This window comes from Tachyglossus aculeatus, chromosome X3 (assembly GCF_015852505.1).
Source record: "Tachyglossus aculeatus isolate mTacAcu1 chromosome X3, mTacAcu1.pri, whole genome shotgun sequence".
NCBI classification, from domain to species: domain Eukaryota; kingdom Metazoa; phylum Chordata; class Mammalia; order Monotremata; family Tachyglossidae; genus Tachyglossus; species Tachyglossus aculeatus.
The window spans coordinates 10325570-10350411 of NC_052099.1; the positions used below are offsets into that span (position 1 = coordinate 10325570).

The window sequence follows — 24842 nt, forward strand, 5'->3', positions numbered from 1 at the left end:
AAGCCCGCAACCTTGGTGTCATCCTCGACTCCGCTCTCTCATTCACCCCTCACATCCAAGCCATCACCAAAACCTGCCGGTCTGAGCTCCACAACATTGTCAAGATCCGCCCTTTCCTCTCCATCCAAACCGCTACCCTGCTCGTTCAAGCTCTCATCCTATCCCGTCTGGACTACTGCATCAGCCTTCTCTCTGATCTCCCATCCTCGTGTCTCTCTCCACTTCAATCCATACTTCATGCTGCTGCCCGGATTATCTTTGTCCAGAAACGCTCTGGACATATTACTCCCCTCCTCAAAAACCTCCAATGGCTACCGATCAATCTGCGCATCAGGCAGAAACTCCTCACCCTGGGCTTCAAGGCTCTCCATCACCTCGCCCCCCCCTACCTCACCTCCCTTCTCTCCTTCTACTGCCCAGCCCGCACCCTCCGCTCCTCCACCACTAATCTCCTCACTGTACCTCGCTCTCGCCTGTCCCGCCATCGACCCCCGGCCCACGTCATCCCCCGGGCCTGGAATGCCCTCCCTCTGCCCATCCGCCAAGCTAGTTCTCTTCCTCCCTTTAAGGCCCTGCTGAGAGCTCACCTCCTCCAGGAGGCCTTCCCAGACTGAGCCCCTTCTTTCCTCTCCCCCTCGTCCCCCTCTCCATCCCCCCGTCTTACCTCCTTCCCTTCCCCACAGCACCTGTATATATGTATATATGGTTGTACATATTTATTACTCTATTTATTTATTTATTTATTTATTTATTTTACTTGTACATTTCTATCCTACTTATTTTATTTTGTTGGTATGTTTGGTTCTGTTCTCTGTCTCCCCCTTTTAGACTGTGAGCCCACTGTTGGGTAGGGACTGTCTCTATGTGATGCCAATTTGTACTTCCCAAGCGCTTAGTACAGTGCTCTGCACATAGTAAGCGCTCAATAAATACGATTGATTGATTGATCTGTGCAGTAAGACCTTGAGTACCCAATCATGATAATTCAGATAATTGATAATCCAAAGAGACACTTAAATGAGGTGTAATACTGAATAATCTGTATTAAACTAAACAGCCTAATCATAGTAGTGGTAGAGAAGGATTGAGAATGAGTGAAAAGTGACTTGGGTTTCCTTAGCATACAAACCAGAGTCCAATCTTTAGACTATGATGAATTCATTAATTGAATAGCATTTTTTTTGGAGAACCTGCTGAGTGCAGAATACGGTACTAGGCACCTAAGAGAATATCATGGTTTCTGCCTCTGAGTACCTTAGCATCTATTGGGGTAGATCTTTGAAAGAACCCAGTTCCCCAAACTCTGGCATGGATTTCTCCAATCCACGAAATTGAACTGTTCCCCATGGCTGCATTTTTTGCTGCGATAGAAATCTATCTGGCTTTTTGCAAATACTTAGTCCCACTGATAGCTTCTGAGAATAGAAGGGCACGGAAAGAGGAGGGTGGTCATGTCAACTTTTGCCTTTAAAAACCCATAAACTTATTCAACTCATTATCATCATCAATCGTATTTGTTGAGCGCTTACTGTGTGCAGAGCACTGTACTAAACGCTTGGGAAGTACAAGTTGGCAATATGTAGAGACAGTCCCTACCCAGCAGTGGGCTCACAGTCTCATTCTCAAACCTATTTATACTTCTGCCTACATAACATCCACTGGTAATGGATTCCATAAAATTACCACCTGGGCCACTCTAACCACTCCAGCCAAGCACTAATGTTCATATCTATCCTCTCATGCATATATTCATTAACTACGTATTTGCACTTATCTTGTATTTTAGTGGTGTTTTTCCTTATTCCCTTAGTTCATAGAGCAGGAATTTTGTCTTGTTCTTTTGTCAATTCTGAGTTTTACGGGGATGTTTTCACCAAGTAAACATTCATAGTAAAATCTAGATTGTCTAGCTGTTTTAGGCTATAAGATCGTTGTAGGCAAGTAATGTGTCTGTTTACTGTTATATTGTACTATCCCAAGTGCTTAGTACAGTGCTCAAATACAAATGACTTTAATATAGACAATTTGGGGTTTCTGGTTGAGGCTCCAAACCTTACTGCCACCCTTCCCTTGTCAGACTCCACCACCATTTGCTTGGTGTGAGACTAATTGAGAAATTATACCTCACCTACCTTCTCTCCTTCTACAGCCCAGCCCGTACCCTCCATTGCTCCTCTGCTGCTAATCTCCTCACTGTACCTCGTTCTCACCTGTCCCGCCGTTGACCCCCGGCCCATGTCATCCCCCTGGCCTGGAATGCCCTCCCTCCACACATCTGCCATCTCTCTTCCTCCCTTCAAAGCCCTACTGAGAGCTCACCTCTTCCAGGAGGCCTTCCCAGACTGAGCCCCCTCCTTCCTCTCCCTCTTCTCCCCCTCCCCATCCCCCCCCACCTTACCACCTCCTCCTCCCCACAGCACCTGTATATATGTATATATGTTTGTATGTATTTATTACTCTATTTTATTTGTACGTATTCTATTTTATTTTGTTAATGTGTTTTGTTGTCTATCTCCCCCTTCTAGACTGTGAGCCCGTTGTTGGGTAGGGACTGTCTCTATATGTTGCCAACTTGTACTTCCCAAGCGCTTAGTACAGTGCTCTGCACACAGTAAGTGCTCAAATATGATTGAATGAATTATATAATAAGTCAATTAGCCATACCTTACTTTCAAGGAGCAGACACTCTTATAGTGGGGGGAATGACAAATTACTTAGGAAGTAGTAGTAGTAATAGCAATATGGTATTTAAGTATTTACTATATACCAGGCTCTGTTCTGCACTGGGGTAGATGCAAGATAATCAGGTTGGACACAGTCCCCCTCCCACATGGTGCTCACAATCTTAATCCCTATTCTGCAGATGAGGTAACTGAGGCACAGAGAAGTGAAGTGACTTGCCCAAGGTCATACAACAGACTAGTGGCAGAGGCAGGATTAGAACCCAGTTCTTTCTGACTCCCAGGCTCATGCACTCTACACTAGGCCACGCTGCTTCTCTGTAACAGTTCTCTATAATAGTAATAGTGTTTAAGTGCTTTCCATGTGCAGAAGGATAAACTAAGCAGTGGGGTGGAGATACATGGTTGAGAATTGGACATAGGCTCTGGCCCTCCAGGAGCTCACTATCGGTAAGGTTGGGAAGGGCTTGGGGGCAAAGTAGTTGAAATGAAACTGTGTAAGTATAAAAAAGCATAGAAGACAAAGCTGAGTAGATCAATTGTATTTATTGAGCACTTACTATGTGCAGAGCACTGTACTGAGCACTGGGGATGATTACAGTACAACAGAGTTGGTAGACACGTTCCTTTCCCAAAATGAGTTTACAGACTATTAATGATTATTATGGTACTTGTTGAGCACTTAAGTATGTGTCAAGCACTGTTCTAGGCACTAGGGTAGATAAAATTTTAATCAGGTTGGACACAGCATGGCCTAGTGGCAAGAGCTCAGACTTGGGAGTCAGAGGATGTGGGTTCTAATCCTGGCTCCTCCACTTGTTTTCTGTGACCTTGGGTAAGTCACTTAACCTCTCTGTGCCCGTTACCTCATCTGTAAAATGGGGACTAAGACTGTGAGCCCCATGTGGGACAGGGACTGTGTCCAACCTGATCACCTTGTATGTACCTCAGGGCTTAGGACAGTGCTTGGCACATAGTAAGTGCTTAACAAATACCATTATTTTTTTTTTAATCCCCATCTTACAGATGAGGTAACTGAGGCCCAGAGAAGTTGTGACTCACCCGAGGACACAGCAGCTATTGCCTCATGGTCCCTTAGGCACAGAGCATATCAAATGCCAGACACCTGGTGGCATAATAGAACAAATACGAAGCAGTACCAACACTTATAGTAATAATTGAGGTATTAAGTGCTTAGATGCTAAGCATAGTTTCTTGTTGTTTTAGCAATGACAAAATGTTCTATTAATGCTGAAATACGTACCTTATTTCATTTAGGAATGTAAAACGTGTGAAGATTTCATCAAATGGAAGCCAATGTAGACTTAATTCCATCCAGATTTATGTGGTGAATTTCCTTTTAATTTAGGTTGGTTGAAGACTTTTGATGACTACTTTAGAGACCAGACTCAACATATTCTCAATAACATGGTGATAAAGCTGCAAGAAGACAACAGAAGGAAATTCATGTGGTCTGAAATTTCTTACTTTTCAAAATGGTGGGATGGAATAGATATTCAGAAAAAGGATGCTGTTAAAAGGTTTGTTTTAAGAAACCAACTTGAAACTATCAATATTCATGGGGTTGTGAGGTTATTTGGCAAAATTAATTTTATACTTATGCTCTCTGACTATGCTTTGTGCTATAGAGAAGCAGCGTGGCTCAGTGGAAAGAACATGGGCTTGGGAGTCAGAGGTCATGGGTTCTAATCCTGACTCCACCGCTTAGCTGTGTGACTTTGGGCAAGTCACTTCACTTCTCTGTGCCTCAGTTCCCTCATCTGTAAAATGGGGACTAAGACTGTGAGCCCCATGTGGGAAAACCTGATCACTTTGTATCCTCCCCAGTGCTTAGAATAGTGCTTTGCACATAGTAAGCGCTTAACAAATACCATCATCATCATCATTATTATTATTATTAATAATTGAAAACTTTTTTGGGGAAACATGTCTTTTCAGAGAGAGGTGGTGGTTGACTTCTTTTGTTCAGCTTGGAGTGTCAGTACATTTTTAAAAAGCCGTCCTTCATTCCGGTTGTGAAGTTGATATTGGTTGCAACCCTCCTTCAGTTGGATCATTCATTCATTCATTCAATCGTATTTATTGAGCGCTTACTGTGTGCAGAGCACTGTACTAAGCGCTTGGGAAGTACAAGTTGGCAACATATAGAGATGGTCCTTACCAAACAGTGGACTTCCAACCTAGTCTTATTTCTCTTCTTTCATGGGAGCTATTTTGGGCATTGGTTTAGTTCTTTGATACGCAGAAGCATGGCTGAATATAGATCTTCCTTCAGTTTATTCTAGTGGGATTATTCTAAAGCTAAAACTTTGTCCAATTCAAACCAGTCTTTCATTTAGGTTCAGAAAACCTTTGGACCCATCAACATTTTCCACTGGCCCAGGGCAATTTATAGCCATCCTACCAGTATAGGTTCACCCCATCCCTCTCTTGGCTACAGCCACCATTATTCTTGCTCCTGGTTAAATGAATCCTAGAATGCCAGTGTATGTCCTTTAAAAATGCAGATTCCTATGAAAATCTGACAAGCCATAATAAAAAAGAGTTTAAATGCTTTTTTTGGACTGCTGCCAAGCTCCAGGTGTTAGGCAAGGACTAATTTGCACTCCATAGCTAACTGTAGAACTGGTAGTATGTGTAGTTTGCCCTGTTCTGTTTTTCTTTGTATTCAAATAAATGGAAGTAAATATTTGATGTGTAACTAAAATCCTGTTTGCAGAGGAGCTAACTTTTGAATTCCATAGCTAACTTTTCTTTAAAATCAGTTCTCCTATTGGAGCACAGAGCTTACATGAAGCATTCTTTAAATACTCAACAGAAACACAGTTTAATTGATCAGTATAATTTGTTCTGTTTGACTTATTTGACTTTTAAACTCCACCTGAATTCCTGTGTTTATTTCAATAGATTTGGAATAACTAAAAACATTTAAAGTTGTATCTGGTGGTTTTTAATCAGTGACATTTGGAATGAAAACATCTGTGATTGTCTTAGAAGCACCTTCTCTCTAAAGCTCTTCAATGAACCTCACTGAAAATTCATTTCAGTAGAGATTTAAATCCATGTTTGTCAGAAAATTTTGCATTCACTTCTCAAACACTTGTTTTTCTGAGAGTAACAGGTAGGTTGGTGAACAGTAAATTGTGAACAGTCTGGGAATGGTCTTGAAAATAAGAATCGTTAAATACATCATGACATAGACCTGAGTGCCAACTTTTCATCTGGATCTGGGAAGAATGGGGAGGAAAGGGGTTGAAATAGGAGAGCCAGGGAGCGGAAGACTAGGGAGAGGGAAGAGAAAGGCAGACCAGGAGGGAGAATTTGGAAGTGGGGAGGAAGAGGAAGAAAAAGGGATATTATTCACCTTGGCTGCTCTTCAGTGAATGACCACTGTTTCATCCGCAGTGGATAGCCAAGGTTGCCTTGGCAGATTTGGGTATCGGGGGGGAGGGTAAGTGTTCACCTCTTCCTGGTGCTTTGGGCAGAACTCTGAGGAAACCTTCACCCCTAGTCCTGGTGCCTGTAGAAGACTCAGAAAATGACAACGGTGGGGCTGGTATCCTTTTCTTCCTCCTGCTGTTGGCAGTGGGCAGATGGTGGCATGTCTATCTCTACTCCATCTCTGAACTTTTTGGGGCTCTGTGGGGGGCGGGGGTGGGGACTAGCTATGGGTGTCCAAAAAGCTTTGGGGATGAATTCATTAACTTTGCCCCTTAGATGTCAAACCCAAGAGGGTAATCGCCTCTGTCCTGCATGAAGCCAATTCTTGTGGTATAGACTAGGGTGGCCAGGCCTCACAAACTGGAGAGATGTAAACCAAAAACATAAAATGGCTGAGAGCCACAGATCGACCAAAATTCCTAGAGCCCAAATGGCCGGTAGGCATTCCGGAGGGAAAGGAGGTGGGTGTGTATGGTGACATTGAGCAAGAGATGGCTGGGACTTGTTCCACATGTGGGGGCTGAAGGAACAGCAATCAAACGTGTTAATTGTATTGTGTGCAGAACACTATATTAAGCACTTGGGAGAGTACGTGCAACAGAGTTGGTAGACATGTTCCCTGCCCACAATGAGTTTGCAGCCTAGAGGAGACAGACGTAAATAGCCGCACATAAGCCTTTAGTTTGATTCTGATGGTATCCAATACTCATATTCATTATCCCACTGAAGAGCCCACTAAGAAGTTACAGCAGGTTGAAATATTGCAGCAACTTGGAAGTTGGGGCATGTGCTCAGTGAAGGAATGTTTTGAATACTGAAACAACTGATTTGTCTCGCTTAAATAGGCCTTTACCAATGTCTCTCTTGTGCAGGCTTTTCAGACAACACAGGATAAAACTAAAAAGAGTGTGATCCCAAGCATGCGGTCCCAGACTTGCTATCATCAATCAGTAAGGGTACCCTATCTCAATTGTTCCAAATACGTGCTGCTTCTTTCTCCAAAAGGCAAATTTAACCTTCTCGGTCCTATCGCATCCTGGGTGACAGGACTTTTGTCCTCACACTTAGATGATATTTTTCTAGGACACTCACCTGATCTTAAAATTTAAAGAAAAACGAATAAAAAAGAAAATTAATCAAATTAAGGGTAAATACACTAAAAGCAGTATGGTGGAAATCTACCTTGAAGAGAAATCAACTTTTTGCATCCTGGCTATCAAGGAGGATAAACTTCAATTACCCTTCAAGTATTTTATTTCCACTGTTAAAGACAGACTACCGAGTTGGCTGAACTATCAGCCTGACCCAATCATGGCATTTATGTCATTATAACTTTAGAATAAATTAGATTTTATAAAGCCACACTTGATTTGCAGACCTTTGGAAAATGGTGGTATCCATTTTTCAAAAGTTACTGTAAAATCCTGAAAATGCAAAATGAAGTAAGTTGAAAACCATTGAATCTTATGAAGAAAACCAGCAGGATGTTGCAGTTTGACAAAAGCCATTTGTATGTGCATTTTTATTAGGGGTTAATATGAATCCAGCTTCTTAAACATTTTTTTTTAATTCCCTTTGAGGTCAGGTTTCTGCAGCCAAAGTTAAATACAGAATTGATGCAATTATCAGGATTCATTGCTTTCCACCAATTATCTCCTTAAGTATCTGCTCTCTTTATATCCCAGTTCTTGCTCTTTGCTCCTCCCACGCTAACCTTATTAATCTCTCTCTCTCTCTCCCCCTCCCTCTCCCCCTCTCCCCCTCTCCCCCTCTCCCCCTCTCCCCCTCTCCCCCTCTCCCCCTCTCCCCCTCTCCCCCTCTCCCCCTCTCCCCCTCTCCCCCTCTCCCCCTCTCCCCCTCTCCCCCTCTCCCCCTCTCCCCCTCTCCCCTCCCTCTTTCTCTCTCTCTCTCTCTCTCTCTCTCTCTCTCTCTCACACACACCATGTCATTACAACAGCTACCTTCAGCACTTATATGTGTAGTGACATAGTTCATAATATACATAGTAAGCACTTAACAAATATCATCAGTAAAAGTGAAGTACAGCTTCCCATAGAAAATAGTGTAAAGTGTATTACTGTTTCCAAGTTCAAAACATAATACAATACACACACACAGACAGATTCAGGTCACCTACAGCACCAGAGTTGTGTTCTTGTGAAATGTCATGAAAGGAAAAAATTGGGCTGTAGTGCTTACCTGTTCCTGACACCAGGCATGTACACATAAGCAGTTTGTCATGCAGCGCACCAGGCACAGTGTCATTGTCAAAAGACTGGTTTTTCATTCCCTAATCACATCTTAGCATTAACATTTTTGAAAACATGCATTATAATAGGAGTGTTTGTGTTTAATAAAAAAAAAGTAAGACTGTGGTAAGAAAACAATGTAGCTTCATGGTCAAATTGGGTCTTCCAAGTCGTGTGCTTGGGGTGACTTTTTTGCTATTTAAGCTACTTTTATAGTAGTTCTAAAACCATTGAATTAACTGGAAACGAGTCTTGGTAAGAACAGTAAATATCATTTGGCTCCAACTGCTTTATCCATATTTGAATTTTTATTTCTTAATTCACCTCTAAAAATGATTCCTAGTTCATCCTTTTCCCCTTCCTTATTATCCTGGATATGTGATTACACATTCATATGGTTTTCTCATGTGAAATTAATTTGTCTCTGAAGCTCACTTAATGATGCATTATTTGCTAATAAATTGCCTGTTGCAACTTCCCCATTAGGGAAAAGCTCTGTGATAATCATGTACCTGTGATGAAACTCTAAATCAGTGATCATGGTATTTAGGAAAAATAGGAATGATTAGGATAAAAAAATTGCTAATTTTGTAATGTAATCTTTGTAATCTTGACCCAATCACAGAAGTTTTGAGGGGACTGTGACAGAACATTGCCTGGGAAGTAGTGACTTGCACTCTGGAGTCCTAGTAATGTGATGAATTTGGGGTCCTGGGGAACGGGACTGGGCTTTCATATTGTTTTTTCCTCTAAATTTAATTAAAAAAATTCTCAAAGTCATGAGACATCCTCCAGAACAACTTAAATTTAGGAGAAAACATTAGACAGCTTCATCCTTCTGTGTAAACAGTAGGGAATCTATTCTGTTTTTCTAGATCAGTGGTGGCCAAACTGTGATTTGCCTTCACTTGCTGGGCAGCTTGAGCACATATGCTTTTTTTATTTATTATTTTGCCATTGTGACAGGCTACAGTGTGCTGCTGTTCTAGCCCATTTGGTGTGGGCCTGGGCACAGTAAAGGTGCAGTGAATGACCTCAGCCCCTACCCTGGGTGTCTCTTGATTGCCACTGCTGCTTAACAGCACTCTTCTCATTCATTCATTCAGTTGTATTTACTGAACACTTACTGTGTGAAAAGCACTATACTAAGCCCTTGGGAGAGTACAATACAGCAACAGGCACATTCCTGCCCACGATGAGCTCAAAGTCAATAGAGGGGGAGACTGACATTAATATAACTATTATATTATTATATTAGTCTTCTAGACTTTGAGCCCATTGTAGGCAGGGATTGTCTCTGTTGCTGAATTGTACTTTTCAAGCGTTTAGTATAGTGCTCTGCACACAGTAAGCGCTCAAATACAATTGAATGAATAAATAGATTAAATAAGTTTTAGACATATGTGTGCTGTAGAATTGGGAGGGAGGATGAATGAAGGAGCAAGTAAGAGAGGCACAGAAGGGAGTGGGAGAAGGAGAGGAGGGCTCAATCAGGGAAGACTTCTTGGTGGTGATGTGCATTCAATAAGGTTTTGAAGTGGGGGAGAGTAGTTATCTATCCAATAGGGAGGAGGGTGTTTCAGGCCAGAGGTCGCCAGTTAGATAAATGAGATCAAGGTATAGTGAGAAGGTTAGCAATAGACTCTCCCCACCACCTTCTCTCCCCTCACCCCGCACACACACACACACAAACACACACCTCTCCCAAGATCTCCCACTCAGTGACATCACCCTCACTCTCCCAAGCATACCTCTTTACCCTTTAGGTTAAATAATTTTTTTTTCCCCATCTGCTACTTTTGACCATACTATGTTTCTGGCTTATGACTCTTCAGTTCATGAGCCTTGGACATCCATGTTCTGGATCCTATGCAAGTCACCCCTTCCCCCCTTAGAAATCATAAGTAGATTTTCATGGATGGGCAGCCTTTTTCCCCTTCAGATCTAACATTTCTTATCCCTTTCTGTATTATGACGTGTATATCTATATCAAAAGCTGGTCAACTATTGGCTAGAATCCTGATGAAAGGACAGGAGTAGGATCTAAAAGCATCAGGGCCATCGATTATCAAAAAGCAGACTTATTCCAAGAACTGTAATCAGTGATGATGATAGTCCTCTAGAAGGTCTCCGGAAGTATGCCTTTGTAAATATTTTGAAGTGAGCTGCTTTTAAATATTAGCTTTATAGAAGTGTGAATTCCTGGGGAGTACCTTTTAATCCAGTTCAGAGAAATTGGTTTAAATGAAGGTGTTCTCTAGGGAGAAAACCCAGTGTAATAGTACTCTGACAAACCACTGATTGTGATCAGTTAGTGTGGTTTTATACCCTAGGTCATATCCATTAAGGTTCACTTAGGCTATCTGCACTTACTGTGGTTAAAAGAAAACCAACAAACTTACCACAGAAAAGTGTTGTTTAATTTTTCAACTATTAAATGGTGCTGTAATGTATGGCTCAATCAGTGTGTTTTTTATTGAGTTCTTACTCTATGCAGAGCACTATACTAATGTTTTGCTGGTATTTTAAACTCATTTCTAAAACTGGCATCTTCTGTCTCAATTCCGTGCCTCCACCTGGCTTTCCCATCATAATGGATACAACCACTATGCTCCCTGTCTTTAAAACCTGGAATCTCCTTCTTGTCCATGACACTTTGCACTCTCTAGTTTATTGCTAAATCCTGCTGATTTTTTTCCTCCACCACACTTCTTAGATCCACCCATTCCTCACCGAGTCTCTGCGCTGGTCACATTAGCCTCCTTACCGGTCTCCCTATTTCCAGGTGTTATTGCTCTAGTCCTTGCTCCAATCAATCAGTTGTATTTATTGAGTGCATACTGTGTGCAGAGCACTATCCTAAGTGCTTGGGAGAGTACAATATGAGAGTTGGTAGATATGTTTCCTGCTCACAATGAGCTATCTAGAGGGGGAATCAGACATAAACTACTGATGTACATAAGTCCTGTGGGGCTGAGGGATGGGTGAAGAGGTGGATGGGCAACCACTGGAGATTCTTGAGGAGTGGTTAGGGGAGACATGACCATGTTTGAAAGCAGAAGGGGGGAAAAGTCATTGGAGAGTGAACAGTTGAAGATGGCAGTACTGGAGGGGGCAAAGGCTTTGATAAGGTGTGAAGGGATGGTGTCGGAGTTGCAGATAGAAAGGGTGGATTTTGAGAGGTTGCAAGAGATTTCTTGAGATGTTGCTGGGAAAGATGGGAGAGTTGAAAAAGAGGCAGGAGGAGGGAGAGACTGAAGAGCAGGGGAAACTTTGAGGAATTTGAAACCAGGCGTGATCTCCCTAAAATGCATGGCTAGATCATTAAGGCAAGAAATGGGGGCAGTAGGGGGGCAAGGGTGTTCATGCTTCATTTCCTGACCGTTAGTTTTAAGGTACTCTGGCTCTCTCCCTTTAACTTATCAACACTTTGCACTCACTGCACTTTTTATTTCTCCATACAAGCCTTCTCACTTTGCCTTGTTCTCGACTCTCCTACCTCTGACCCTTTGTCCACACCCTTCCTCCTGCTTCTATCACCTCCATCACTTATATCAAAGTTTATGTTTTCTGAATAGATCTTTCGGATTGTTATAAACTGGATTGTTCTAATCCCAGCTCCTCCACTGTCTGCTGTGTGACCTTGGGAAAGTCACTTAACTTCTCTGTGCCTCAGTTACCTCATCTATAAAATGGGGATTGAGACTGTGAGCCCCATGTGGGACAACCTGATAGCCTTGTATCTACCCCAGTGCTTAGAACAGTGTTTGGCACATAGTGAGTGCTTAACAAATACCATCATTATTATTCTAAACTACACACTTAGTTTTTGATGGGTGAAGCTGGTGAGTCTTAAATGTTTGATCAGTTCAAGTAGCATGCCTAGTCATCTCTTCTCAATAGAATCTTTTTTATGATAGAGGAGGGAACTGCGATGTGACATTAGCCCTCTTTCATTTCAGAAGACTGATTTCTTTGTGGTAATAGTTAGGATTCTGGTACTCTAATAGATTTGGCTACTGGGCTTACATATATCAGTTTCCTCAGGAAGCTTTTAAGTAATAGTTGAAATTACCAATCATTTTTGCTATATTACCTTCCATTGTAATTATTTTGAAAATAGCCATTATAATTGTCACAGATGACTTTTCAATGGTGGAGAATATTACCAATTCATAAGCTCGTTACATTGGCTGTATAGTCATATTGTCAATCACTCACTAAATTCTGACACCTAGGGAGAAAGAGGCTAGAAAGAGGAGGAACTAATTTAATTTTGTACTGCTCATAAAATAGTGCATTCTGGTATACAATTGTCTCTTTTCTTTTTTTTCCTTCCTCTTAGAAAAGAGCATTTTCTTAGTGGTCCTTAATATCATTTCTGGCATGCAGTAGAAACCCTCTGCTCTCAAATTAGTCTACATTGGTTCCTATTTTTCTATTGTATAGTTCCTACTACTAATAGTGTTTAAACTGCCTTTTGGTTTTGAAAATTGGAGTGATTTTTTTCTTATCAAAGCATCTTCCAATTTTTTCTCCCACTCCAACATAACTGAAACAGCATTAGTGACTTTGTAGGTCTTAAAAGGGTTGTGCCCCCATCTGCCAGTTTTTCACTTCCCTCCCTTTTAAATCTATTTTAGAGCAATCCTATAAATCATATTTTTCAAGTTCTGTACAAAGCTTGATTAATCCTTTTGTAGGAATTAGTGGTGAAATCATGCAGAGCACTTTATCAAGCTCTTGGGAAGGTACAGTTGAGTTAGTAAATAGTATCCCCCTGCCCTCAAGGAGCTGACAATCTAGCAGGGGAGACCGACAATAAAATAAAATACAGGTAGGGCAGCAAAGATAGATTATTGAATTTGATAACTAGATGAGGCTTCAGCAGCACTGAGCACAAACACCAGACCAGCCTGCTAGGGGTAAGTATTTATATTTGTCTGTATCCCCCACTAGACTAAGCTGGTTGTGGACCAGGAACCTGTCTCATACAATCCCAAGCACATAGTACAGTGCTCTGCACACAGTAAGAACTAAGTAAATGATTGACTGGCTAGTAGTAATCAGTATTTAGTGAGCTCTCATGGGGTGCCTGTACCTTACCCTTTTACACCAGGTCCCTGCAGAGCAGCATGGAAATCAATCAATCAGTGGTATTTATTGAGTGCTTACTGTGTGCAGACCGCTGTAAGCACTTGGGAGAGTAAAGTATAACAGATATGGTAGATAAATTCCCTGCCCACAAGGAGCTTCATTTGCAAACTGTGGAAACCAAACAAAAAATTGGATGTAGAATCGAACATGCATGTTACTTGGGTACACCCAAGTCCTGAGGATGGCTCAGAACTAAAGGGTGGGTATAATAAATATATATGCCATTGGGCTGGTGCATCTCAGAGTGACGGGGATTTATTGGGGAAGGCTTGTGGGAGGAGATGCGATTTTAGAAGGTTTTTGACAAAGGGGAGAACTGTGATCTGGTGCATTTGTGGGGAGTAGAAGCTGTAGGCTGACGGAACCACATGAGTGAGGAGACAGACAGGAGAGTGGGAAGTGAGGTACTGTCAGAAGGCAGGCAGTCCATCATGGTTGGCGAGCAAGCCTCTGGACTAGAGTGCCCCTGAAAGAGCTACTTCTAGTTGAGGTTGCTACTCCTGATGTCTACCTAATGTTCCCAGTCTCACTGCCACTTTGCCTATCACCACTTGAACCGCAGGGGTATCATGGAAGATGTATAATCATAGTCAAAATCGTATGGGTGATTCAAATCCTTAAGTGGTGTCAGTGGAGGTGGCAGCTGCATCATGGCTGCCCCTTCCTTTTAGGAGTCTGACAGGAATTTGACTCCCTTCACCTCCCTCTCAGAGCCCCGTGGATCAACACGGAAGCCATTTTCGACTACCGTGCCTGCACTGTCACTTTTACTTTCTTAGACGAAGTTGTTCTATGACTGAAAGGCAAAGGCGAAAAGGAAATTTGTTTGATCATTTTAAAAACAATCAAACCCAAAGTATGTTTTAGGTTTGTTAATTGAAAGTCTGAATCTATTCAGGTTAATAGTGTGGAAACATGGGAATTCTTGGAAGGAATTGTAGATGAAATTGGAAAGCATGCTTAAGTATTTTCTAAAGGAGGTTGAGGGTTGAACATCAATCAAATGCATGATCTCCAACCTCCAGGAGAAATGGAACAAATATAAGGGTAATAATTCCTAAATGTGTCTGTCAAATTGCATATTTAAAATTTCTCCACCTCTACCCCAACTTGGCCCCTTAGGTTTCAATTGCTGAAAAAGAAGGACCCATGCTAATGAGCCCTTAGCAGCCTGATTAGTCTGTTCTGTTTATCTTCTGGAAGTAAGCACAAGAAATAAGCACAAAAGAATCTCATTGACCAGATGGCAGTTTTTGAAACTTTTCACAGCACAGTCAGCTCTCATTTTCATAAACATTTTATTTTTTCATTTTTAAAAACAAAGTCTATTTGTGTGTGCTCCTAAATGAGTCTGAGGTGATTTTAGGACAACAACCTTTCAAATAAAAGCATACAGCTGGCTCCCTTCTGATTATTTAAAATAAGTTACTTTGGATTTGGTCTTTTTAAAAGTAAATTCTTCATTTTCTTCTGGTGAAGTTTACCTGACCTATAGTAATTTTTGCTGAATCCATTAGGGATTCTGATAGAATGTATAGACACTAATGACACTATGGTGTATGAAATCCAACTAGGCAATATACATTTTAGTTGTTGTCCTTCATGTCCAAAGATGCCAGTGATGGTGAAACTCACCTAATGAATTTCTGTGTGAAAGATTCAATGTGGGTCCACAATCCCAGCCATATTGTGTGCACAAAATGCTGCCCCTTGTCACATCCGATAGTTATAGGTGCCTGGCGAGTTCTTGCTTTTTGCTCCCAAAGAGCTGCTCCTATCTTAATTGCAGTGCTCCAGGCTGGTCTGTCTACAGCAGTTGACTTCTAGTTTTCAGCAGCATTGTTTGAGGCTTTTTTTTTTTTTTACCATGTCCTAAAACATTTCCTCTGTTCTTCTAGCTTTCCATTTCCCATTTTCAGCTCCCCATACAGCTGTATCCTGCTGTCCCTTCCTCTTCATATCCAACAGATGATCACTCTTCCGATCTTCAAAGCCTTATGGAAGGCATATCTCCAAGAGGCTCTCCCTCCCCGCCTAGGCCCTCATTTCCTCTTTTCTAATTCCCTTCTGTGTCACCCTTGCGGTGGAATCGCACCCTTTATTCATCTCTCCCTCAGCTCCAAAACACTTATGTACATATCTGTAATCTATATGTATTGTCTCCCCATCTAGACTATAAACTTGTGGGCAAGGAATGTGTCTACCAAATCAGTTATATTGTACTCTCTGACAAACTTAGTACAGTACTCTACAAACAATAAGCATTTAATAAATATGATTTTCAGAAAGTCATTTTACACTCTCCTCTGGAGTACATTTGTTCAGCCCAGTTTTCATCTTGGTTATGTAGAAGGATAGTGTACGTAATTCAAAGATAGAGGACCACCAAATATAACATTTGCTAACTTCTCTTAATATGTTTTTCTATGCATATGTATCCATATCTATGATGGAGTAACATATTGAGTATCGTATTTGATCGTTGTGGGTAGGGAATGTAACAACTCCGTTACATTGTACTCTCCAAAGTACTTAGTACAGTGCTCAATAAATATGGTTGATTTGGCTGTGTATCTATTGGAACAAGTGAGTTTTGTAGGATTTAGTCATTCTTGCAGCAATATTTGAAGTGGATGGCTGTTTTATTTTTTAAGTAAAATTTCTAAAATGTACATTTCATATTTCCTTTTCCCCAGGCTAATAGAAACCGGACAACTTGAAATAGTGACAGGTGGCTGGGTCATGCCTGATGAAGCTTCTCCACATTATTATGCTTTAATTGACCAACTTATTGAAGGACATCAGTGGCTAGAAAAGAATTTAGGTATGCTTATTATCCCCTCTTCCAGTTGGGTATTTTCTTCTATCACGCATTCAGGATCTTATTTTGTTATACATATTAAAAAACATGGGAGGATGCATTAAGATTATCAGAGCTACATAAAAAAAATCGATATTTTGCACAATGAAGTCCCTGAAGGTGGCACTAAAATAAGCTCCTAAAATTAAAAAAAAAAATCAAGCTGGTTTTGTGAAATTCATTTGTAAGAAATAGTGTCCAAAAGTTGGGTGGATTTTTTTTTTCTCTTAAGGTCAAGCTTGGTTGCAAGGTAGGTGTATCAATTTTTTTTACCCCCCCAAAAAAAGGCTTGGTTGCAAAAACCTATACTTCTACCCCTTCTGAGTAACTGCTTCAAATGCCTAACATTCTCTCCACCCATTTGCAGAATGGGGGTTCATCTCTCTTCGTCACTTAGGAGGCATATGATTATTGTATCGAAGGGAAGAATAGAGGTGAATGGGATGTCTCTGTCTGGGCTAAAAGGCAATGTTTGATTTTTGATCTCCTTTTAAAAATACTAAATTTCTGTTTGTCAACAGGAGTGAAACCTCGATCTGGTTGGGCTATTGATCCTTTTGGACATTCGCCGACAATGGCTTATCTTTTGAAACGCTCAGGATTTTCCAGCATGCTTATTCAGAGAGTTCATTACTCAGTTAAAAAATACTTTGCTACCCAAAAGACCCTGGAATTTTTTTGGAGACAGAATTGGGGTATGTAGAGCTCATTTAGAGAGAAAAAATTTCTTAAACTGCTGAATGTGCTGTTTAACAAAGTACGAATATTTGTGACTAAAACTTAAGAAATATGCGATTTTATTGGCTAGGTCTGAATAGCTATAAAGTCGACTTGGCAAAGGATGTCTTTAAGGGGTATGCACATTTAATAGAGATTATGATCTGCACATGCTGTAATCTGACACTTTGATTGCCGGCTTGAGACTTCAAGTAGGACTTTCCAATGAAAATGATTAATGGGCATAATTTTTAATTAACACTCAATATTTGACCATTTAAATAGTTATTTGGTATTAGGTACAACTCTGTGAAAATCATTGTAAAGTCAGGGGGCAAATTGGGAGATCTCAGAGTAAAAAGAATCCAAGACCTAGAAGCATATCCCAATATCAATCATGGTGTTTATTGAGCACTTACCGTGTGCAGAGCATTGTACTAAGTACTGGGAAGAGAACAGTACAACAGACACATTTCCTCCTGTCCACAAGGAGCTTACAATCTAGTGGGGGAGATTGACAATAAAATGAATTACAGATACGTACATAAGTGCTGTGGGGTTGAAGTGGCATGAATATCAAGTGCTTAAAGGGTACAGATCCAAGTGCATAGGCAATGCAGAAGGAAGAGGGAGTAGGAGAAATGAGGGCTTAATTGGAGCAGGTGTCTTGGAGATGTGATTTGAATAAGGCTTTTTAGGTGGGGAGAGTGGTGGTGTGTTGTATATGAAAGGGGAGGGACTTCCTGATCAGAGGCAAGATGTTGGAGAGGGTTTGGCGATGAGATAAATGAGCTACAGTGAGTAGGTGGGCAATAGAGGAGTATAGCTTATGGGACTGGGTGGTAGTAGTAGGAAATTAGTGAAGTAAGGGAGGAGTATTGTATTGTACTTTCCCAAGCTCTTAATACAGTGCTCTGCACACAGTAAGCACTCAATAAATATAATTGAATGAATGAATAAAAGGGAATGGGCTGATTGCTTTAAAGCCGATGGTAAGGAGTTTCTGTTTGATGCAGAGGTGGATGGACAATGATTGGAGGCTCTTGAAGAGAGGGGAGGGTTTTTTTTTTTTTTTTTAAGAAAAATGATCTGGGCGGTAGGGGGGTCGGCGAGGAGGCTGCTGCAGCAGTCAAGGCAGGATTTGATAGGTGCTTGGATCAGTGTAGTAGTAGTTTGGAAACACTCAAATACCCATGAAGCTCATAGTGGGCAGGGAATGTCTGCTAATTCTGTTGTACTCTCCCAAGCGCGTAGTACAGGGCACACTGCATTGTAAGCGCTCAGTAAATACCGTGAATTGAATGTGTTCATTTATTCATTTTTCCATACTCTTGCAGTTACCAGTTGCTTTCCCTGTTGTTGCTGCATGTATACAATTTGTCTGCTTCCCATAGATTGTAAACTCTGCAGTTGAAGGGACCATATCTTGTACTCTCAGGGGCCTATTGAATTATTTGAAAGAATGCCTCCATCTATGGTATTTTTTTTTGAGCACCTACTATATGTTGAACACTGCATTAGTCATTTAAGAGAACACAACAGAATTAGTAGATATACCTACCTTCACCGGGCTTACAATCTAGCAAATGAAAGGGAAGCTGAGGTACAGGTCAGATGTGCACCACAAATATTGTTCCTGAATGAGATCCACCTGATTTCTCCATTCATTCGATCGTATTTATTGAGCGCTTACTGTGTGCAGAGCACTGTACCAAGTGCTTGGTAAGTACAAGTTGGCAACATATAGAGACGGTCCCTACCCAACAGTGGGCTCACAGTCTAGAAGGGGGAGACAGACAACAAAACAAAACATATTAATAAAATAAATAGAATAGTAAATATGTACAAGTAAAATAGAGTAATAAATATGTACAAATAGACAGACGTTGGCAATTATTAACTTGTGTTGTAGTGGAAAGATCATGGGCCTGGGAGTCAGGACCTGGGTTCTAATCCCAGTTCTGCCACTAGTGTGCTGTATGGTCTTAGGCACGGAGAAGTTAGGAGATTTCCTCATCTGTAAAATGGGGATTCAATACTTCCTCCCTCTTAAACAGTGGTATGGGGACTGTTTCTGATCTGATTAACTTGTATGAATCCCAGCACTTAGAACAGTGCTTGGCACACAGTAAGCACCTAATAAATGCCACTTTATGAAATGACCGTCTTAACTGTGCCGAAGCCCCGTATTATGGTGACTGCATGAACCTGTGCAAGGCCTAAAGGAGACCCTCACGTCTGGAGGTGGTCCCACAGAAACATAGTACCCCTGAGGCTGCAGGAACTTGGAGCTGGTTGAGGGTGCTGGGGATCATGCCCCTGTTTTTCCGGCAGCCCATGGGGGCCTTCATGCCTCCACAAATTCTGTGGTGGATATGTAGGCTGTGCTCTAGCCACCACAGTGCCTTGACCCACTTTCCAGGAGCTCAAGCGCTTAGTACAGTGCTCTGCACACAGTAATCAATAAATACGATTGAATGAATAAAGATCTCTAGTTTGGGGGTTGTTAGCCTGCTTAGAATGTGACCAAACTCCCCTGTGTATGTGGAGGAACTGCCACAAGGCTGTTGTGAAATAAATTGAAATTCCTCTCCTAGTTTAACAGGTGGGGAAAACATGAGGCACAAGTTAGCTGATTTCAATGGTGAGATGATTATACTACATTGTTGGCTGAGTAGGACTGAGAATGGTGAGCTCTATCAGGACTACAAATTGCTGAATTTGAGGGGGGAATTAAAATTAATTTTGATTGTGTGAGATTTTCTTGGATAGTTCCTAAGGCTTTCCTGGGCAACTTTATATTTGGTAACAGTTTTCATTTGGATTGTTAAATTGTGTTCAGTTTTCTTAGCCAGATTTGGCCAAACATTTCTTATTCCTGAAGATGGAGGCAGTGGGACACTTTACAATTTAGATGTAGCATGAAGGAATGTCATTGTCAGTCTGGTTTTGTGTATTATTTGAGTTAGACTATATAGGGGGTGAAAAGTATATCTTTGTGACTCATGCTTTTGACTAATAAAAAATGATTCATAAGATGCATTTGCTTTAACCATGAATGATCTTTCTCTTGCTTTCTTAGAATGCACAGAATGGTAGTTCCTGCCAAATACGGCATGAAAATTGCTATGTAAAATTCCCAACCCTCTGTTTATAAAAAATATTGACATTTTTGGAAAGGAATGGGAGACAGCCTAGGCTATGGTCAGTGTACTGGGAGTTGAGTTGGTGAAATGTCCTTGGAGGGGGAAAAAACATAGCTATGCTTGCTAATCATTTCTAAAATTGGAAGACTGCCTTCCTTTCGTTGCTGAATTTAACATGTAAAAATGTAAGCAGCGCTTTTGCTCCTTGAAGCTTTTCTTATTTCCAAATAACGCTCTGAGAACAATGTTCCATGAACAAAAATCACAAATGACTTGTTGTACAAGTTGACCATGAATTGGAATGTAAATGAAATGTTTTATTTTTCTCCCTATTACTCTTTCATATATTATTTATGGCTTCTGCATCATTTATGGACTTCTTAGGTTTGTAAGATTGTCATGAAACAACCAGTCATATTTATTGAATGTCTACTGTGTGCAGAGTCCTGTACTTTGGTGAATAAAATAGAGTAAATAGATATGATCCTTACCCTCAAAGAGTTTATTATAGTGTCTGGGAGACAGACACTGGTAAACTCCTTGAGGACAGAGATATTGTCCATTTACCTTATTGTGTTTATAGACAAGAGGAAAATGGAAAAGGGGATATGTACACAAGTCCTTAAGTAATAGGGTAGGTTTGATTATGAAGTGCCAAAGGAGGTTTTGAGTCCAAAGAGCTGATGTGGCAGTTTGAGAACACTGCTTTGCATATAGTAAGTGCTCAAATACCATTGATTGAGAGCTATAACCTGGGGAGATAAGGGATTAATTGGGAAAAGGCGTTTTGGAGGAGATGTGATTTCAGAACCAAATAAGTATTCTTGACAAATTTCATCAAATAGGCTATCCTGTTAAGTATGTAAGTGCTTGTAATGAATCATTTCTAGGTATAGAAAATGATTTATTTCTGTCATGGTCTTTAGTCCCTTCAAGGCCCTACTGAGAGCTCACCTCCTCCAGGAGGCCTTCCCAGACTGAGCCCCCGCCTTACCTCCTTCCCTTCCCCACAGCACCTGTATATATGTTTGTACATATTTATTACTCTATTTATTTTACCTGTACATATCTATTCTATTTTATTTTGTTAATATGTTTTGTTTTGTTCTCTGTCTCCCCCTTCTAGACTGTGAGCCCACTGTTGGGTAGGGACCGTCTCTATATGTTGCCAACTTGTACTTCCCAAGCGCTTAGTACAGTGCTCTGCACACAGTAAGCGCTCAATAAATACGATTGATTGGTCCTATAAGGAAGGTACCTTAGCAATAGCTAAACAGAATTCTCACCAATCAATTAACCTGGCAGGAAAATGAGTAATATGTCATATGTCAAAATTGCAGGATAAATACTTTAACTTCAGAAACCCTTTAATCTGGAAAATTTTATTTGATTTGTAGTCTTTTTAAAATTAACACCAAATGAAGATCATTAATTTTAAATCCAGATATGTGGAAAAAATGGCTAATAGTCTATATTTCATTGAAAATGGAGTTCAGACGGGGAATGGGATTGGAATGTTTTGGTGCTGGAAATAATTGACCTTTCAAGATTGCTTTTAGAATCCTTGTCCAACATATGGGTTTTCTGGGCTGTTAATGTGGACTGCACCCGAATCAAAACTAAATGATGAAGTTGTCAAAGGCCATATCTTATGCTTTGGCAATGGACTGGCTTCTTGAGGTGTTCTCTCCCAAGCGCTCAGTACAGTGCTCTGCACATAAGCAGTCAATAAATACCATTAAGAGCAGAGAGTTGGGTTGAGGCAGTGGTTGGGTCCTGCCTAGCTTATAAGCATCAATTACAGGGGATAACAAATTATAATACTAAACAAACCCTTTACTTCAGAGACTCCGGTGGTTTTTAGAGCAAACTGAGTAAGCAAACACTACTCTGTTCTTCCCCTAGTAAAGCAAACACGACAGTGATTTTGCCAATGGGCTTGAGCCAGGATTGCCTGGTTTGCTAGTAATACTAGAGCCACAAGTTGAAAAGCATTGCTTTTTGTCGGTAGTTGAACTTCCTCAAAATTGATGTTTTGCTTTGATGTCAGTTGAATTTGCCTACATTTTTTTTTTTTAAAAAAAGGTAACTGCATAGACAAGTTTCTTTTCAGGTGAATATTAGATATGAGTTCATTAATTCATATTTGAGGGCTTACTGTATGCAGAGCACTGTACTAAACGCTTGGAAAGTGCAATTCCAGTCTTTGGTAAGAAACACCACAACTTGGAGATAGGAATGTTGTAGTCCAGGCTCCGCCACTCATATGCCTTGTGACCTTGGGCAAGTCTCCCCGGCTCTCAACACTCTCTGCTACTCCCATCCTTTCCAGCAGTATCCTCAGAGGAGCTCTCCTCCCTCCTCTCATGTGCTACTCCGGCCACCTGTGCTTCTGACCCCATTCCCTCTCATCTCATGAAATCTCTCACTCCGTCCCTTCTCCCCTCCTTAACTTCCATCTTCAACCGCTCACTTTCCACTGGTTCCTTCCCCTCTGCCTTCAAACATGCCCATGTCTCTCCCATCCTAAAAAAACCCTCTCTTGACCCCACCTCACCTTCTAGTTATCGCCCCATCTCCCTCCTACCATTCCTTTCCAAACTCCTTGAACGAGTTGCCTACACACGCTGCCTCGAATTCCTCAACACCAACTTTCTCCTCGACCCCCTCCAGTCTGGCTTCCGTCCCCTACATTCCATGGAAACTGCCCTCTCAAAGGTCACCAATGACCTCCTGCTTGCCAAATCCAACGGCTCATACTCTATCCTAATCCTCCTCGACCTCTCAGCTGCCTTCGACACTGTGGACCACCCCCTTCTCCTCAACACGCTATCCAACCTTGGCTTCACAGACTCCGTTCTCTCCTGGTTCTCCTCTTATCTCTCCGGTCGTTCATTCTCAGTCTCTTTTGCAGGCTCCTCCTCCCCCTCCCATCCCCTTACTGTAGGGGTTCCTCATTCTTGGTCCCCTTCTGTTCTCGATCTACACTCACTCCCTTGGTGACCTCATTCACTCCCACAGCTTCACCTATCATCTCTACACTGATGACACCCAGATCTACATCTCTGCCCCTGCTCTCTCCCCCTCCCTCCAGGCTCGCATCTCCTCTTGCCTTCAGGACATCTCCATCTGGTTGTCTGCCCGCCACCTAAAACTCAACATGTCCAAGACTGAACTTCTTGTCTTCCCTCCCAAACCCTTCCCTCTCCCTGACTTTCCCATCACTGTTGACGGCACTACCATCCTTCCCGTCTCACAAGCCCGCAACCTTGGTGTCATCCTCGACTCCGCTCTCTCATTCACCCCTCACATCCAAGCCATCACCAAAACCTGCCGGTCTGAGCTCCACAACATTGTCAAGATCCGCCCTTTCCTCTCCATCCAAACCGCTACCCTGCTCGTTCAAGCTCTCATCCTATCCCGTCTGGACTACTGCATCAGCCTTCTCTCTGATCTCCCATCCTCGTGTCTCTCCCCACTTCAATCAATACTTCATGCTGCTGCCCAGATTGTCTTTGTCCAGAAACGCTCTGGGCATGTTACTCCCCTCCTCAAAAATCTCCAGTGGCTACCAATCAATCTGCACATCAGGCAGAAACTCCTCACCCTGGGCTTCAAGGCTCTCCATCACCTCGCCCCTTCCTACCTCACCTCCCTTCTCTCCTTCTACAGCCCAGCCAGAACCCTCCGCTCCCCTGCTGCTAATCTCCTCACTGTCCCTCGTTCTCGCCTGTCCCGCCGTCGACCCCCGGCCCACGTCATCCCCCTGGCCTGGAATGCCCTCCCTCTGCCCATCCACCAAGCTAGCTCTCTTCCTCCCTCCAAGGCCCTACTGAGAGCCCACCTCCTCCAGGAGGCCTTCCCAGTCTCAGCTCCCTCCTTCCTCTCCCCCTCGTCCCCCTCTCCATCCCCCCCGTCTTACCTCTTTCCCTTCCCCACAGCACCTGTATATATGTATATGTTTGTACATATTTATTCCTCTATTTATTTATTTTACTTGTACATATTTATTCTGTTTTATTTTGTTAAGATGTTTGGTTTTGTTGTCTGTCTCCCCCTTCTAGACTGTGAGCCCACTGTTGGGTAAGGACTGTCTCTGTATGTTGCCAACTTGTACTTCCCAAGCGCTTAGTACAGTGCTCTGCACACAGTAAGCGCTCAATAAATATGATTGATTATTAACTTTTCTGTGCCTGTTACCTCAACTGTAAAATGGGGATTAAGACTGTGAGCCCCACATGAGCCATGGACTGTTTCCAAATTGATTAACTTGTACCTAACCCAGAGCTTAGTACAGTGTCTGACACAAGTGCTTAACAAATACCAATAAAAGAAAAAAATACATGTTGTTTTGTGTCTCATTTTAGATTTGGGATCTAGCACAGATATCCTTTGCCATATGATGCCCTTCTACAGCTATGACGTCCCTCACACTTGTGGACCCGATCCCAAAATATGCTGCCAGTTTGATTTCAAACGACTTCCCGGAGGCAGAGTCAGTTGTCCCTGGAGAGTTCCTCCCGAAGCAATTCACCCTGAAAATATCAAACACAGGTAGGAAAACTTGTAT

General features: G+C 41.8%; 1 protein-coding gene across 3 annotated transcripts in view; it reads left to right on the forward strand.

Moving 5' to 3' along the window:
- MAN2A1 (mannosidase alpha class 2A member 1) overlaps nucleotides 1-24842 on the forward strand; it is a 158003-nt gene that overhangs the window by 32945 nt on the left and 100216 nt on the right. For all 3 annotated transcript variants that reach the window (XM_038770504.1, XM_038770503.1, XM_038770502.1), the window contains exons 4-7: nucleotides 4051-4222; nucleotides 16246-16373; nucleotides 16931-17104; nucleotides 24640-24826. In XM_038770504.1, coding sequence (XP_038626432.1) covers nucleotides 4051-4222; nucleotides 16246-16373; nucleotides 16931-17104; nucleotides 24640-24826 — 661 coding nt within the window. The remainder of the gene's footprint in view (nucleotides 1-4050; nucleotides 4223-16245; nucleotides 16374-16930; nucleotides 17105-24639; nucleotides 24827-24842) is intronic.